The sequence below is a fragment of the Eumetopias jubatus genome, unplaced genomic scaffold, assembly GCF_037043125.1.
Source record: "Eumetopias jubatus isolate StellerSeaLion01/CBP00866 unplaced genomic scaffold, mEumJub1_p1.0 scaffold_2, whole genome shotgun sequence".
Taxonomy (NCBI): Eukaryota; Metazoa; Chordata; class Mammalia; order Carnivora; family Otariidae; genus Eumetopias; species Eumetopias jubatus.
Window position 1 is genome coordinate 41,286,561 of NW_028274808.1, and position 17,403 is coordinate 41,303,963.

The following is a 17,403-nucleotide window of genomic DNA, read 5'->3' on the forward strand; positions in this document are numbered from 1 at the left end:
TCTTTAACCTCCAAGTGTTTGAGTTCCTTCCAAATTTCCTCTTGTGATTGAGTTCAAGTTTCAAAACCTTGTGGTCTGAAAATATGCAGGGAATGGTCTCAATCTTTTGGTACTGGTGGAGACTTGATTTGTGACCCTGTGTGTGATTTATTCTGGAGATAGTTCCATATACACTAGGGGAAGAATGTGTATTCTGTTGCTTTAGGATGGAATGCTCTGTGTATATCTGTTACATCCATCTGGGTCAGTGTGTCATTCAAAGCCCTTGTTTCCTTGTTGATCTTCTGCTTAGATGATCTATCCATTGCTGTGAGTGGGGTGTTGATGTCCCCTACTATTATTGTATTATTATCAATGTGTTTCTTTAACTGTGTTATTACTTGGTTGATATAATTGGTTGCTCCCAAGTTAGGGGCATAAATCTTTGCCATTGTTAGATTTTCTTTTTGGATAGACCCTTTAAGTATGATATAGTGTCCCTCTTCATCTCTTACTAGTCTTTGGTTTAAAATGTAATTTGTCTGATATAAGGATTGCTACCCAGCTTTCTTTTATGTCCATTAGCATGATAAATGGTTCTTCATCCCCTCACTTTCAATCTGGACGTGTCTTTGGGTCTAAAGTGAGGCTCTTGTAGACAGCATATGAATGGTTCTTGCCTTTTTATCCAATCTGATACCCTGTGTCTTTTGATTGGAACATTTAGCCCATTTACATTCAGAGTAACTATTGAAAGATATGAATTTATTGCCATTGTAACACCTATAAGTTCCTGTTTCTGTAGATTTTGTTTTCTTCTGGTTTATGTTACTCTTATGTTACTTTTGGTCTCTCTTTGCTTACATTACCTTAATATTTAATTAAACTTACATTACATTAATATATAGCAATTAAATATATATATATAGCAATTCAATTCAATTAATTGCTTACATTACATTAATGTTTCCTGTGGTGCTGTCTTGGTGGTCACATATTCTTTCAATTTCTGTCTGTCCTGGAAGTTCTTTATCGCTCTTTCCATTCTTAATGACAGCCTTGCTGGATAAAGTATTCTTGGCTCCATGTTCTTCTCATTTATACTCTGAGTATATCATGCCAGATCTTTCTGGCCTGTCAGGTCTCTGTGGATTAAGTCTGATGTCAGTCTAATGTTCCTACCCCTATAGGTTAAGAACCTCTTGTCTCCAGCTGCTTTCAAGATTTTTTTCTTTCTCTGAAATTGTCAAGCTTCCTTAGTATATGTCAGAGTGTTGATTTATTTTTATTGATTTTGGGAAGGGTCCTCTCTGTCTTGGATATGAATGGCTGTTTCCTTCCCCAGATTAAGGAAGTTCTCAGCTATAATTTACTCAAATATACCTTCTGACCCTTTCTCTCTTTCCTCTCCCTAAGGCACTCTAATAATTCTGATGTTTCATTTTATGGCATTACTGATTTCTCAAAGCCTTCCTTCCTGGTCTATTAGTCTATTAGTTGTTTTTCTCTCTTTTCCTCAGCTTCCTTCCTTTCCAACTTGCCTTCTATGTCACTTACCGTCTCTTCTGCCTCAGTTACCTTAGTTGTTAAAGCATCCAATTTAGACTTCATCTCAGAGCATTTTTAATTTAGGCCTGATTAGATCTCATTTCTGCAATAAGAGATTCTCTAATATCTTTTATGCTTTTTTCAAGCCCAGCTATTAACTTTATAATTGTTGTCCTGAATTCCATCTCTGACATTTTACTTATATCCACATCAATTAGATCTGTGGTAGAGAGTATTATCTCTGGATCTTTCTTTTGTTTTGAATTCTTTCTTCTAGTCATTTTGCCTAAAGACATATGGATGAACAGATGAAAAAAAAATACAAATATCAACCCCAACTCAAGGGAAATACACACTAGCTAATTCTGAAGTATCAGAAACCAAAAAAAAAAAAAAAAAGCAGGGGTTGGGGGGAAGAGAGAATAAAATCTCCCAGGTGGACAAAACAAGGTGATCCACTTGGTCCCAGGTGTATTTTGGTCTGTGTTAGAAGACACTAAATCCCAAAATTGTAAAGAAGGCAAAACTATACATATACAAAAATAAAATTGAATACAGTGAGAGGAAACCAAAAATGAAGAATATGTCTAGGAAATGTAAATGTAAAAAACGAAAGTTAAAAAAAGACTTAAAAATAAAGAGTTGATAAAATAAAAAACTCGTTGAAAAGGGAAAATTTTAAACTGAAATATAAAAGAATCATGAGAAACAACCTCGAATTCTATGTACTATTTTCCCTTAGAGCTGCACGTTTGCAGTGCTGTGTGTTCTCTAAGCTTGGTGTTCCTTGTTCTTTCAGCTAGTCCTGGAGCAGGGGCCTGCTGCACTGAGTCTCAGGTGTCTTTGTCTTGGCTGAGTTGCACCAACCCTTGCCAGGGGGCGGGCTCAATATAAGGTTTTTCTATGTCTCTTTTGTTCCCTGAAGGCTTTCTAGGCCTCTTTAGAAGATGAGAGTAAAAATGGCTGTGCCCCAATCTCCAGCCCCCAAGCTGAAAGACTGGTCCCCTTTCTTCAGTAAACCCTCAGGGATAAGCAGTTTTCACTGTGTGTGCCACACTGCAGACTCCTGGGGGAAGGTGGAGGTTCATGCATTTCTGTCATTTCCAGAACACCCTCCCCCCAGTAGAAGGGTCACCTGGTCATGCGTGTACCTGTACCACCCCTACTGGAGAAAGGTAGGGGGTCATGAGCCTCTGTCTTTGCAGGGACCCTGCAAGGACAGCATTCACCTAGTAGTGCCAGTGCCCCCATTGCCCGTCCCGGGGGAAGGCAGAGGGCCATGGCTTTAACTGACCTTTGCAAGGCTCCTCCCCACTCCACTGAGAGGTGTCACCAGAGCCTGCAGGGTTCACGGTTTATGGTAAACCAAGCTGAGAGCTTCTTCCTGGGCTCACAGACAGTAACCAGGTTCCCCGCTCCAATGCTGGGGAACTCTGCTGGCTCAGGGACCCCGCATGCTCTCTGTGACCCCAGGGATCTTGAGACTACACTGTTCCACCTAGGATTCTGTCCTACTTCACCAAAGAGCATCTTTCTGGCAGGGATGTCTCTCACTGGAGCGGATTTTTAAAGGTTCAGATTTTGTGCTCTGGGGCTATATCACTTTCTGGTAGCCGGCTTACAGAGGCTCCCTCCCCTCCCCATATCCTCCGATATGTCCCCTTCATTTCACTTCTCCACACTCCTACCCTGCAAAAGGTGGTCACTTTTCTATTTATAGAATTCCAGCAATTCTTTTGTTGTATCTCAGGTTGAATTCATAGGTGTTCAGAGTGATTTCATAGTTATCTAGCTAAATTCAGAGGACCAGATGAAATAGGTCCCCTACTCTTCCACCAAATTGCGTCTCTTCCATGATTATTTTTTCTACATTCTGATTTTATTCTGTTTCTTTTTTAATTTAGTTAGTTAACATATAGTGCATTATTGATTTCTGGAATAGAATTCAGTAATTCATCACTTACATACAATCCCCAGTGCTCATCACAAGTGTTTTCTTTTTACAGATTTTTAAAAGATTTTTAAAGATTTTTTAAAAATGTTTTTCTTTTTAAAGATAGAGTGTGAGGTAGAGCAGGTGCAGGGGCAGAGGGAGAGAAGGAGACTCCCCACTGAGCAGGGAGCTCATTGTGGGGTTTGATCCCAGGACCATGGATTCATGACCTGAGTTGAAGGCAGACACTTAACTGACTGAGCTGCCCTCAACAAGTGCCTTCTTTATTACCCATCATCCATCTGGCCCATCCACCACCCACCTCCCTCCATCAACCCTCAGTTTGTTCTCTATTGTTAAGAGTCACTTATAGCTTGTTTCCCTCTCCCCTTGTATTCTTTTCCCATATCCCATATGTTCATCTGTTTTCTTTCTTAAATTCCACATATGAGTGAGACCATATGGTATTTTTCTTTCTCTGACTTATTTCATGTGGCATAATACACTCTAGTCCATCTACATCACTGCAAATGGCAAGAGTTCATTCTTTCTGATGGCTAGTAGTCCATATATATATATATATATATATATATATATATATATATCACCTCTTCTATATCCATTCATCAGTTGTTGGACATGTGGGCTCTCTCCATAGTTTGGCTATTGTTGATAATGTTGCTATAAACATTGGGGTGCATGTACCACCTTAGAATCTGTATTTTTGTATCTTTTTGGTAAATACCTAAGAGTGCGATTGCTGAATTGTAGGGAGTTCTATTTTTAACTTTTTGAGGAACCTCCAAACTGTTCCCCAGCGTGGCTACACCAGTTTTCATTCCCACCAACAGTGCAAGAGGGTTCCCCTTTCTCCATAGCCTCACCAACACCCGTTTTTTCTTTGTTGTTAATTTTAGCCATTCTGATAAGTGAGGTGATAACACACTGTAGTTTTGATTTTTATTTCCCTGATGATGAGTGATGTTGAGCATTTTTTCATGTGTCTGTTAGCCATTTGTATGTCTTCTTTGGAGAAGTGTCTATTCATGTCTTCCACATATTTCTTAACCAGATTATTTGTTTTGGGGGGTGTTAAGTTTGATAAATTCTTTATAGACTTTGGTATTAACCCTTATCTGATATGTCGTTTGCAAATATCTTCTCCCATTCCATGGGCTGCCTTTTAGTTTTATTGTCTCCTTCACTGTGCAGAAGCTTTTTATTTTGATGAAGTCCCAATTGTTTATTTTTGCTTTTGTTTCCCTTGCCTCTGGTAACGTGTCTAGTAAGAACTTGCTGCAGCTGAGGTCAAAGAGGTTTCTGTCTGTGTTTTCCTCTAGGATTTGGATGGTTTCCTGTCTCACATTTAGGTCTTTTGAATTTATTTTTTGTGTATGGTCTAAGAAAGTGGTCCAGTTTCATTTTGTGCATGTGGCTGTCCAGTTTTCCCAACACCATTTGTTGAGGGGACTGTCTTTTTTTCCATTGGATGTTCTTTCCTGCTCTCTTGAAGATTAGTTGACTATATAGTCGTGGATCCATTTCTGGGTTCTCTATTCTGTTCCATTGATCTATGTGTCTGGTTTTTTTTTTTGCCAGTACCATACTGTCTTGATGACTACAGCTTTGTAATGTTAAATGCTGACATTTTTAAGGGTAAAATTTTCCTCAGTATAATGTGTGAGTATTGGGGAAATATGGTAGCTGATAATTGATAAATTGGGTGATACAGACATTTACTATTTTATTATCTCTATGATTAAAATTTTTTATAATAAAAAGTTTCAGTACATGAAGTAATACTGAGGACCATTTTTGCTCCTTATACTAAATGGTAAAAAATTGATCACCATGTTTGGGCACAAGCTTTCTCTCCAAGGAAATATTAAATATATTTTTCAGCTCTTTTTCTACTTCTTCCTCATTCAGTATTTTAAACTCTATCAAATCCATATTGTCCTTAAAATTGAATTTCCTATAGGTAAGGGTGCAGCCCACTAAACAGTGAACCCCTTCAGAGGTCTGCAAGGAACAGAATGACTTGTTTGTAAACACAGATGTTGGAGACATCTGAAGGTATGTATTCACAGACTCAAAATCTTCAATTGTTCGAGGTTCAAGAGTAAAGGAGTATATTTTTCGGTATTTATTCTTTTCTAGGAGATCAGAATTAAGAAACTCTTGGTTTGGAATGTACTGGTCTCTTCTGATTTGGTCCAAGTACCAGATTCCTTTGTCTTCTGTCAAGTGGAAGATGCAAGGCACCTGAGGCTGATCCTTCCCAGAAATTAACTCCAGAGGCTGCCACATCTGGTAAGAGCATCCAAACCCAGCATCTACTATGTAATTCCTGCCATCAGTAGTCACTTTCAGCAGAAGGTGAATCATAGCCTTGCTATATTTGCTGGCTGGAGTACTGTAAACATACCCTCCTAACATTGTGGTCTCAAAACCGATTGTGGTCAGAGCCCAGTACAGAAGATGATTGACCTGGAGACACCACCCACCACGGTTCTTCCTTACAACTTGATCAAAAATGGGCTCCAAGCCCAATTCCATGGCTTCCCCACAATGGATGTCAAGGTTCTCAAAGGGAATGGTTCGGATTTGGTGCTGAAGAATATCAGTTAATGTTTCCAAGTCCAGTTTCTTCCTAGAGTTCTTATAACCGATTCTTTCAAAATATGCTTCGATGTCCATGATCCCCTAAGGGAAGTACAACAAAACAGAAATAAATACATTACTTTTGCACTGGATTTCTTTGATTAGCTTAATTATAACTAACGTATTTTAAAAATGTAAATGCAATCAGTGGTTATAAATATCCATAATCATGTCTTTTTTTTAGTGCTTTTATTGTATAAATTACTTCTGTACATATAAACTCACTTAGTAGACTTAGTAACCCCGTAGGAAAACTATTATCCCTTCTTTCATGTTTTAACCATGAGAAATTGGAAATCCATCAAAAGTGAGGAGTGAAATTATAAAAACAGTTTACATGTGGTTTTCCTCATGACGAACAAAACAAGGTTCAAATTGGTATCAAAATAGGGTTTAAAAATAGTTCCTAATACAAACAGGAGAAAGAGTCTATATAAAGTCTATAAAGAGTCTATAGATTTCATGGTACCTGATCCACTCAGTTTCCCCTTTAGATAAAATTATTTGGTCAAAGTTTCCCACTCAAAGATTATATTCATTTTTGTATTGATTTATTAATTCATTCAATATATTCAATATATTTTCTGAATACCTACTATGTATTTGCTCCTGATCTGCTGCTTGCTTGCCCTCAGAAATCTTACATTTTAGTGGGAGTTGGATGACATAGATAATAAATTGGATAAACCAATAAAACATTCAATTTCTTAGATTCTGATAAGTGCCCTGTGGAAAACTAAAGCAAAGAAAGAACACGTTATGCACTGAGAAAACTAATTTTGAATAAAGTGATCAAAGAAATCACCATTGTGACCTTAAAGATGTGAAAGAATGAGCCATGTCCACATGCATGGGGAATACCATTCAGGCAGAAGAAACAAAGCAAAAAAAGTCTCAAAGTAGAACCTGCTTAGAATTCTCAAAGAACATGTAGGAGGCCAGGGCGATTGAAGCAGAGTGAGTGGAAGGGAATGTGAACTGAGATGAGATCAAACAATTAACATAGGCTTAAAAATCAGTGGGGGAACGTTGCAGTTTAGGCAAAGTGTACCATAATCAATTTGATATTTCTGGCTATTATATGAAGAATAAGCTGTATGTATTCAGCTAAATAAATAGACATGTGACCCATGTGGACCCATTAAAAATATGTAGGTTCTAGGACCAGTACTTTGCTCATGAATGGTATGTTATCCAAGTCAAGTCAATGAGACTCTATTGAAGGAATATTTCAGAAACCTAAGCAGATATGTTCTGCTGCAGGGCTAAGAATTGGTAGGGTATTTTCTCAAAGCTACTGGGAGAACTTGCTGAAAAATAATATCAACAAAAATTTATGGGGTTGAGGAGTGAAAAGCAGGAGAAAAGAAGATGAGAAAAGACCTGAATCAAATCTTAAATTATCTCTTGACCTTCTGTTAAAGTGAGGTAGCAAAAAAAAAAAATCCTTATTTTGCTAAATCCCATGTAGAAAAGGTTTCTGTCCCTTGCTGGTGAAAAGTCCTAATCCCATGTAGATGCTAATTGTAACAGTAGTGCATTACCTTTGTTAATATGACATGGCCTGAGGTGACATGATACAAAAGGCCCTGTCCCCTAGGCCAGTGGTGATAAGCTATGTGTTTCTATTGTCCTTATTCTCATTTCTTTTGTATTCTATTTTTCTTTCTTGATCAGCTCTTCTCATTTTGCTAGGGTTTTAACTTTCTCTATTTTTAACTTCTGCAACATTATTTTCTCTAAATCTATTAAGTTTATTTCATCTCTTCTCGTCTTATTTGCATTGATATCCTTTACCAACATGTACACAACTCTAAAACTACCACTCAGACACGGAGAAACAATTGTAATTGAGCCAGGCCATCCAAAACCCTCTCTTATTCTATATCCAGAAGCACTGTTGAATAAGTAAGGAGGACTGGTGATATGGAACAAAAGAAATATGGCTTAGACATGCTTGACCTTTAAAAAAAAATTTAGTCAACAGTCTTTTCCCTTTTCAATTAAGTTAACATATAGTGTATTATTAGTTTCAGGGGTAGAATTTAGTGATTCATTACTTACATATAACACCCAGTGCTCATGACATTAACTGTCCACCTTAATGCCCATTACCCAAATATCCCACCCCGCCACCTCCCTTCCAGCAACCCTCGGTTTCTTTCCTATAGCTAAGACTTTTATGGTTTGCCTCCCTCTCTGTTTTTATCTTACTTTGTTTTTCCTTCCCTTCCCCTATGTTCATCTGTTTTGTTTCTTAAATTCCTATGAGTAAAATCATATGGTATTTGTCTTTTCTGACTGACTTATTTTGCTTAGCATAATATCTGGTTACAACCACGTCATTGTAAGTGGCAAGATTTCCTTCTTTTTGATGGCTGAGTAACATTCCATTATATATATATATAATCACATCTTTATCAATTCATCATCCATAGACATCTGGGTTCTTTCCATATTTGGCTATTATGGACATTGCTGCTATAAACATTGAAATGCACGTGTCTCTCAGAATCACTACGTTTGTATCCTTTGGTTAAATACCTAGTGGTGCAATTCCTGGGTCATAGGGTAGGTTTATTTCTAACTTTTCGAAGAACCTCCATATTGTTTTCCAGAGTGGCTACACCAGTTTGCATTCCAAACAACAGTGTAGGAGGGTTCCCCTTCCTCCGCATCTTTGTCGACATCTGTTGTTTCCTGACTTGTTAATTTTAGCTATTCTGACTCATGTGAGGTGGTATCTCATTGTTTTGATTTGTATTTCCTTGATACTGAGTGACATTGAGCATTTTTTCATGTGTCTGTTGGCCCTTTGCATGTCTTCTGTGGGGAAATGTCTGTTCATGTCTTCTGTCCATTTCTTGACTAGATTATTTGTTTTTTTCGGTGTTGAGCAAGCTATAAATTCTTTATAGATTTTGGATACTAGCCCTTTATCTGATATGTCATTAACAAATATCTTCTCCCATTCTGCGGGTTGCCTTTTAGTTTTGTTGACTGTTTCCTTTGCTGTGCAAAAGCTTTGTATTCTGATGAAGTCCCAATAGTTCATTTTTGCTTTTGTTTCCCTTGCCTTTGAAGACGTATCTAGCAAGAATTTACTGGCAATGAGGTCGAAGAGGTTGATGCTTGTGTTCTCCACTAGGATTTTGATGGTTTACTGTCTCACATTTAGGTATTTCATCCATTTTGAATATATTTTTGTGTATGGTGTAAGAAAATGGCTCAGTTTCATTCTTCTACATGTGGCTGTCCAGTTTTCCCAACAGCATTTGTTGAAGAGACTGTTTTTTTCCCCCCACTAGCTATTCTTTCCTGCTTTGTTGAAGATTAGTTGCCCAGAGTTGAGGGTCCATTTCTGGATTCTCTATTCTGTCCCATTGATCTATGTGACTGTTTTTATGGCATACTGTCTTGATGGTTACAGCTTTGTAATTCAGCTTGAAGTCCAGAATTGTGATGCCACCAGCTTTGGTTTTCATTTTCTTTCTTCCTTCCTTCCTTTTTCTTTCTCTCTCTCTCTCTCTCTCTTTCTTTCAAGATTTTGCTTATTTATTTGACAGAAAGAGAGTATGAGCAGGGGGAGCAGCAGAGGGAGGGGGAGAAGCAGGCTCCCCGTTGAACAGGGAGCATGATGTGGGCTTGATCCCAAGGCCCTGGGAACATAACCTGAGCCAAAGGCAGATGCTTAATGAACTAAGCCACCCAGGCACCCCTGGTTTTCTTTTTCAACATTCCTTTAGCTATTCAGGGTCTTTCCTGGTTCCATACAAATTTTAGCGTTGTTTGTTCCAGCTCTGAAAATGCTGGTGGTATTTTGATAAGGATTGTTTTAAATGAGTAGATTGCCTTTATTTATATATTTGGCTGTTCCCATAAGGGGAATAAACACTAACAGTTGTTAGATCTTCTTGTTGGATATACCCCTCTATTATGATGTAGTGTCCTGTTCATCTATTACTACAGTCTTTGGTTTAAAATCTAGTTCGTCTGATATAAGGATGGCTACTCCAGCTTTCTTTTGATGTAAATTAGCAGGATATATGGTTCTCCACTCCTTCACTTTCAATCTGGAGGTGTATTTGGGTCTAAAATGAATCTTTTGTAAGTAACATATCAATGGTTCCTTTTTTAAAAAATCCATCTGATACCCTATATCTTTTTTATTTTTTCTATTTTTATTTTTTGGAGCATTTAGTCCATTTACATTTCTCCCAGAAATGGATGCATTCCTAGAGACGGATAAACTACCAAAACTGAACCAGGAAGAAATAGAAAACCTGAACAGACACATAATCAGTAAGGAAATTGAAGCAGTAATCAAAAATCTCCCAACAAACAAGAGCCCAGGGCCAGATGGCTTCCCAGGGGAATTCTACCAAACATTTAAAGAAGAACTAATACATATTCTTCTGAAATTGTTCCAAAAAATAGAAATGGAAGGAAAACTTCCAAACTCATTTTATGAGGCCACCATTACCTTGATCCCAAAACCAAAGACCCCATCAAAAAGGGGAATTACAGACCAATATCCCTGATGAACATGGATGCAAAAATTCTCACCAAAATACTAGCCAATAGGATCCAACAGTACCTTAAAAGAATTAATCACCACAACCAAGTGGGATGTAGTCCTGGGATGCAAGGTCGGTTCAACATTTGCAAATCAATCAATGTGATACAATACATTAATAAAAAACAAGAATCGTATGATACTCTCAATAGATGCAGAAAAAGCATTTGACAAAGTACAGCATCCTTTCTTGATTAAAACTCTTCACAGTGTAGGGTTAGAGGGTACATACCTCAATATCATAAAAGCCATCTATGAAAAAGCCACAGCAAATATAATTCTCAACGGGGAAAAACTGAGAGCTTTTCCCCTAAGGTCAGGAACATGGCAAGGATGTCCACTATCACCACTGCTATTCAACATAGTATTAGAAGTCCTAGTCACAGCAATAAGACAACAAAAAGGCATCCAAATTGGCAAAGAAGGACTCAAACTCTCACTCTTTGCAGATGACATGATACTTTATGTGGAAAACCCAAAAGACTCCACCCCAAAACTGCTAGAACTCATACAGGAATTCAGTAAAGTGGCAGGATATAAAATCAATGCACAGAAATCAGTTGCATTTCTATACACCAACAACAAGACAGACGAAAGAGAAATTAAGGAGTTGATCCCATTTACAATTGTACCCAAAACCATAAGATACCTAGGAATACATCTAACCAAAGAGGCAAAGAATCTGTACTCAGAAAACTATAAAATACTCATGAAAGAAATTGAGGAAGATACAAAGAAGTGGAAAAACGTTCCATGCTCATGGATTGGAAAACCAATATTGTGAAGATGTCAATGCTACCTAGAGCAATCTACACATTTAATACAATCCCTATCAAAATACCATCCACTTTTTTCAAAGAAATGGAACAATTAATCCTCAAATTTGTATGGAAGCAGAAAAGACCCCGAATAGCCAGAGGAATGTTGAAAAAGAAAAGCAAAGCTGGTGGCATCACAATTCCGGACTTCAAGCTCTATTACAAAACTGTAATGAAGACAGTATGGTACTGGCACAAAAACAGACACATAAATCAAAGGAACAGAATAGAGAGCCCAGAAATGGACCCTCAACTCTAAGGTCAACTAATCGTTGACAAAGCGGGAAAGAATATCCAATAGAAAAAGTCCCTTCAAGAAATGGTATTGGGAAAATTGGACAGTCACATGCAGAAGAATGAAACTGGACCATTTCCTTACACCACACACAAAAATAGACTCAAAATGGACGAAAGACCTAAATGTGAGACCGGAATCCATCAAAATCCTAAAGCAGAACACAGGCAGCAACCTCTTCAACCTCAGCCACAGCAACTTCTTCCTAGAAACGTCGCCAAAGGCAAAGGAAGCAAGGGCAAAAGTGAACTATTGGGACTTCGTCAAGATAAAAAGGTTTTACACAGCAAAGGAAACAGTCAACAAAACCAAAAGACAACCGACAGAATGGGAGAAGATATTTGCAAATGACCTATCAGATAAAGGGCTAGTATCCAAAATCCATAAAGAACTTATCAAACTCAACACCCAAAGAACAAATAATCCAATCAAGAAATGGGCAGAAGACATGAACAGACATTTCTGCAAAGAAGACATCGAAATGGCCAATAGACACATGAAAAGTGCGCAACATCACTTGGCATCAGGGAAGTCCAAATCAAAACCTCAAAGAGATACCACCTCACACCAGTCAGAATGGCTAAAATTAACAAGTCAGGAAATGACAGATGTTGGCGGGGATGTGGAGAAAGGGGAACCGTCTTACACTGTTGGTGGGAATGCAAGCTGGTGTAGCCACTCCGGAAAATGGTATGGAGGTTCCTCAAAAAGTTGAAAATAGAGCTACCCTACGACCCACCAATTGCACTAGTGGGTATTTACCCCAGAGATCTAAATGTAGTGATCCGAAGGGGCACCTGCACCCCAATGTTTATAGCGGCAATGTACACAATAGCCAAACTATGAAAAGAGTCCAGATGTCCATCAACAAATGAATGGATAAAGAAGATGTGGTATCTATATACACACGGAACATTATGCAGCCATCAAAAAACGAGATCTTGTCATTTGCCAGAACGTGGATGGAACCAGAGGGTATTATGCTAAGTGAAATAAGTCAACCAGAGAAAGACAAGCATATGATCTCACTGATATGAGGAATTTGAGAAACAGGACAGAGGATCATAGGGAAAGAGAGGGAGAAATGAAACAAGACGGTGAGTTTCAAAACTCCAAATTTCAGGGACTCTCATGGCACAGACCCACACTGCTTCTCCTGGGGAAGGGGAGTCCCGCCCATTGTAGGTGGGGTCCTGCCAAGCTGCTTTTTGCAGGACCTGTCCCTGGAAAGCAATTGCATGACTGTGCAGTGGTTCACAGTTTATGGCAACACAGCAGAAAAAGCCATCATCTAGACTCCTTGTACTCAGCCAGCTTCCCCACTCCAATGCCTGGGAACTCTGCCACACTGAGGGACCACCTGTTCTTCTTGCAACCCTGCAGACTCTCAGACCATGCTGTCACACCTGGGATTCAGTCCCATTTCACCACCTGAGCACCTTTAAGCCAGGCATATCCCCCACTGTAGCAGACTTCTAAAAGTTCCGATTTTGCGTTCCACTCCTTATAATGCTTTGTGGCAGCCTCCTTAAACAGCTCCTTCCCCTCTGCCATATCCTCTGCTATATCACACTGGATTCAAGTCCCCTTATCTCCTACCTTCCAAACGGTGGTCACTTTTCTACTTGTAGACTTGCAGCATTTGTTTTCTCAGATCTCTGATTTATTTCTTGGATGCTCAGAATGATTTGATAACTATCTAGTTGTATTTGATGGACAAGACAAACTTGGGGTCCCCTTACTCCTCTGCCATATTAACTCCTCCCCTTTAGTCAATAATCTTAATCTACTGAGACTCAAATTGGAACCAATTTACACATCAAGGCTAACCCTTCCACAATGTGGCACAGCCTGAGATGGCATGGTATAAAAGGCCCTGGCTCTAAGTTTAATAGTCATAAGTATTTCTCTTCTTTCTCCTTACATAATTTCTTTCTCCTTATATAATTTTATTTCTCTTTTTTGATCCAGCTATCACTCTCATACTGCCATTGCTTCCAACTTTCTCTGTTCACAGTATCTGAACTATTGTTTCCTTTCAATTTATTAGATTCATTACACTTCCTCTCATCTCACCAACAGCTTTCCCAATATTTAGAGAAGCTATAATACTCTACTATTTAGTCACAGAAAGAACAACTGGTATTTAGCCAGATCCCCCCATATCCTCTCTGGCACTAACCCAGAATCTATAAATGTGTATGTAAAGAAAAAAGATGAAGGTTAATTGAAAAGGAATCAAGTGGTTTATAGCTGGACCATTTGATTCTTGGTTAAACTATTATTCCTCCTACTCGAATATTATTTTATATTTATTACGAATTGTCATAATTTGTTTTCAAGTGTTTTCCTTTTCCCTTTTCTCTCTATTCTTCCCTTTTTTAAAGATATAATTTTAAATTAGAATTTAGTAACTGCATGTCCATGAAAAAAAAAAAACAGTTTCTGTTAGGAGTTTTGATGTAAGCAGCATATTGTAACCAAAAAATACTTGAGTATTGTGTGTCTAAACATAAGAAATTGTGTATTACTAAAGTTGTGATTCAAGGTGAAATGCTGAAAGCATTTAGAAAGTAGTTGGAAGGGAAATAGTTCATTGAAAACACTAATAGCTTTGTATATTGATTTGTAGCATCTCTGTAAAGTGATATACCCCTCCAGTTCAAAGATAAATACAAAAGATTCAAAGAAGACAGAATGAACATACTTAGAGTGCTTACCGAGAACTCTCAGAAAAGTACTTAATATCTTACTAAGTAAATAAGAAGGAGGTTGATTTTTAATTTTAATTCAGAATACTTAGAAATGTCTTATTCCTGGCCCTAACTCTAGAAATAATGGAAAAGATAGTAAAACGTATAATGTGATTTCCCTTGAAAACAAAAAGGTAGTTTGGTGGACCACGAATTCTTTTTAAAATCCCTAAAATCACAAAACAGAAGAGAAAGGACTGAAGAGTAAAGTGAACATCTGAAATATATAGGAGAAACTGCAGAAAGTTTAACCACATGAGATGAGCAGCATGGATGGAGCTCTAGGCATGGAAATTGTGGAAGCCAGAGAAGGAGGCTCAGAAACAACCAACCAGATGATTGTTGCTATGAGATCAGCAAGGAGGGTTGAACCATGTTTTATGCCCCTCATTGCTACAAGATTTACCAAACACAGCAAATACCAGTATGTAATGGTAATATCTGGTCTTCCTTTTGGTGTAAAATAGAATTGGGAATATTGGCACACAAAAATAAGATAATGTTGTTTATGTATGGTGCCACCAGAAAGGAAGACTGGCCATCAAACTATCTTCTGTCCTATTCATTGCCCTTCATTTCCACTGAAAAGATTGAGGAGTCAAACCCCACCCCAACTAGTCACATTAGATTTAAGAAACAAGGGGGACACAGAGCTACACATGCATGAATATAATGAAAAAACAGAATGCAAATTTAGTATGAGGTTGGGCTTAAAAGAAAAGGACATAATATGTAAAATAAGCCCAAAAAAGGCAGCCAACTCAAGAAAAATATAAACTAACAATGGAAAGAAATTTTTCACACGTACTTGGAATGACAGGACATTTAAAATACATGACAAAAAGCCAAAAAATGAGCTGCTAAAATAATGCAGCATTATGGAACGGAAGATTTCAGGCCCTAGGAAACTAACTAAGAACAAAACCAAAGCTAATAAATAATTATAAACAGAAAAAGACAACATAGATACAGCATGATACAAATTACTTATGTAGAGGAACAATTTTATACTCACAATAACAGTTAATAAAAAGACAAAGCCATTAAACAGAGAAAAGCTAATAGAGAAAGCAGTCAAGGACAATTCAATATGAAGAAAATTGGTGATTCTGAAGAAAATTCAAAAAGCATAATGGAAAAAATATAGAGAGAGAACATTTTCCTGAAATAAAGCAAAAAATTTGAATTTACAACACAAGAGAAACAAGATTTTGGGGAAGTCTGATTTTACATACTAACACTGGAATATATTCTGATTAAATTATTGAATATTAAAAATTTAACTAGTCAAGCATCAGACAGAGAAAACAAACAATTTATAAGGCAGAAAACATTACACTGGCATCAGAATACTGCACAAAAATATCCAAAGGTTCACCTTACTTCAATAATGGAATTATGCTTACAAAGTTTTGAATGAAAGTGTGACCCTCAAATATGATTCTGTTAGTGTTTCATTGAAGGCAAAATGAATATAAAGACAATCTGAAGCATGAAAAAACTTGACAAATGCAACAATGATGAGCTACCCTGACAAAATGTTACCTTTCCTTTGGTTAGTGAAGATGTAAATCAAAATGAAAAAAAAAAAAATAAGAGAAACCACAATAAAGGAGTGCTGGGCAGAATTGACTCCTTTTATTATAGAACAAAGAGTAGAAAAATTATGAGAATTATAGCCGAAGTATTTAAAAACATCTAAAAAAATGTGACTCAAATGAAACCTATTACTCCAGCACAGGTAAAGCGGGGGTAAAGAAGAGAGCAAGCATGTTTAGTGTACCTAGACAGGGCACACGGGATTGATGAGGATTCAGAACTAAGGCCAGTGTGGGGGAAATCGGTCTGTAAGCCACTCATACCACTTCAGATCTCTTTCACCATTTTGCTGTGCCCTGGTCTAGCTTTTATGTTCTTGCACTTAAGGACCTGCACCCTAGACTCTCTTTGGAGAACTCCTTGAGGGCTTCTTTGCCCCAAGGGGCTGCTTTGCCTTCCTATCCAGAAAGCTGCAAGTGCCAGGGAATTCACATCTGGCCAGGGCTGCTCTGGGTCAATGACTTACTGGTGGGATGTTTTGAAAGCCCAGCACTTTGCATTGTGTCTGGACAAATTTACAGTTTGCATCCAGGCTGAAATTTGTATTCTCCCAGGAATACTTACTTAATGTCACTTGCACATGTATCTTTTTCTCTCTCTCATTCTGGGAACCTGATTTAGGTCACACTGATGGTTGTTTCGGCAAGCTGTGTGAAGGAAAGGTAAGATACATGGGATGAGGCAAATTCCAGAGGGCCTTGAATATCAAATAAGAGACTTGTTTTTTTTCTGTAGATCAAACGGATGTTTGTTTTCTTGAATGGTTGATACTCAATAGTTGAATGGACTTATCCTTAAGTGACGTGTTACTTCAATTTATCCTTAAGTGACATATTACTTCAATTTATCCTTAAGTGACTTATCCTTAAGTGACACGTTACTTCAATTACAAATTACCTTTTTGAGGAGGGGAAAAGATGGTGGAGGAGTAGGGGTCCCTATTCCAACCATCCCCAAAATTGAGCTGGGTATCTACCAGACCACTCTGAACACCCAAGAAATCAGCCTGAGATGTAAGAAGATAGATATGGATCTCTACAAACAGAATATCGCAGGCAGTTAGTTTTGAGGTATGAAGTGGGGAGCCGTGAGTCTGCGGGCAGATATCGGAGGATAAATGGAAGGGGGAGGGAGCCGAGCCATTGGATCCTACACTGCCGGTGAGTGATAGACTCCCGTGCTGGGGAGGGAGCACAGACTCGCAGACCGGTAGCGATGGGGAAAGGACTTTAGGGCAG

The 17,403-nt window shown here is 38.1% G+C and overlaps 1 protein-coding gene across 2 annotated transcripts in view; it reads right to left on the reverse strand.

Moving 5' to 3' along the window:
- Window positions 1-4,406: 4,406 nt before the first annotated feature.
- Window positions 4,407-17,403, reverse strand: part of LOC114224832 (arylamine N-acetyltransferase 1) — a 40,732-nt gene continuing 27,735 nt past the window's right edge. Inside the window, exons 1-2 of one of the 2 annotated variants that reach the window (XM_088021411.1) lie at window positions 16,730-16,813; window positions 4,407-6,166 (exon numbers count right to left, since the gene is read on the reverse strand). In XM_088021411.1, coding sequence (XP_087877537.1) covers window positions 5,288-6,160 — 873 coding nt within the window. In that variant the 5' untranslated portion in view covers window positions 6,161-6,166; window positions 16,730-16,813 and the 3' untranslated portion in view covers window positions 4,407-5,287. Of the gene's footprint in view, window positions 6,167-16,729; window positions 16,814-17,403 lie in introns of those variants that run through there. The other variant, XM_028124081.2, reaches the window with a different exon arrangement.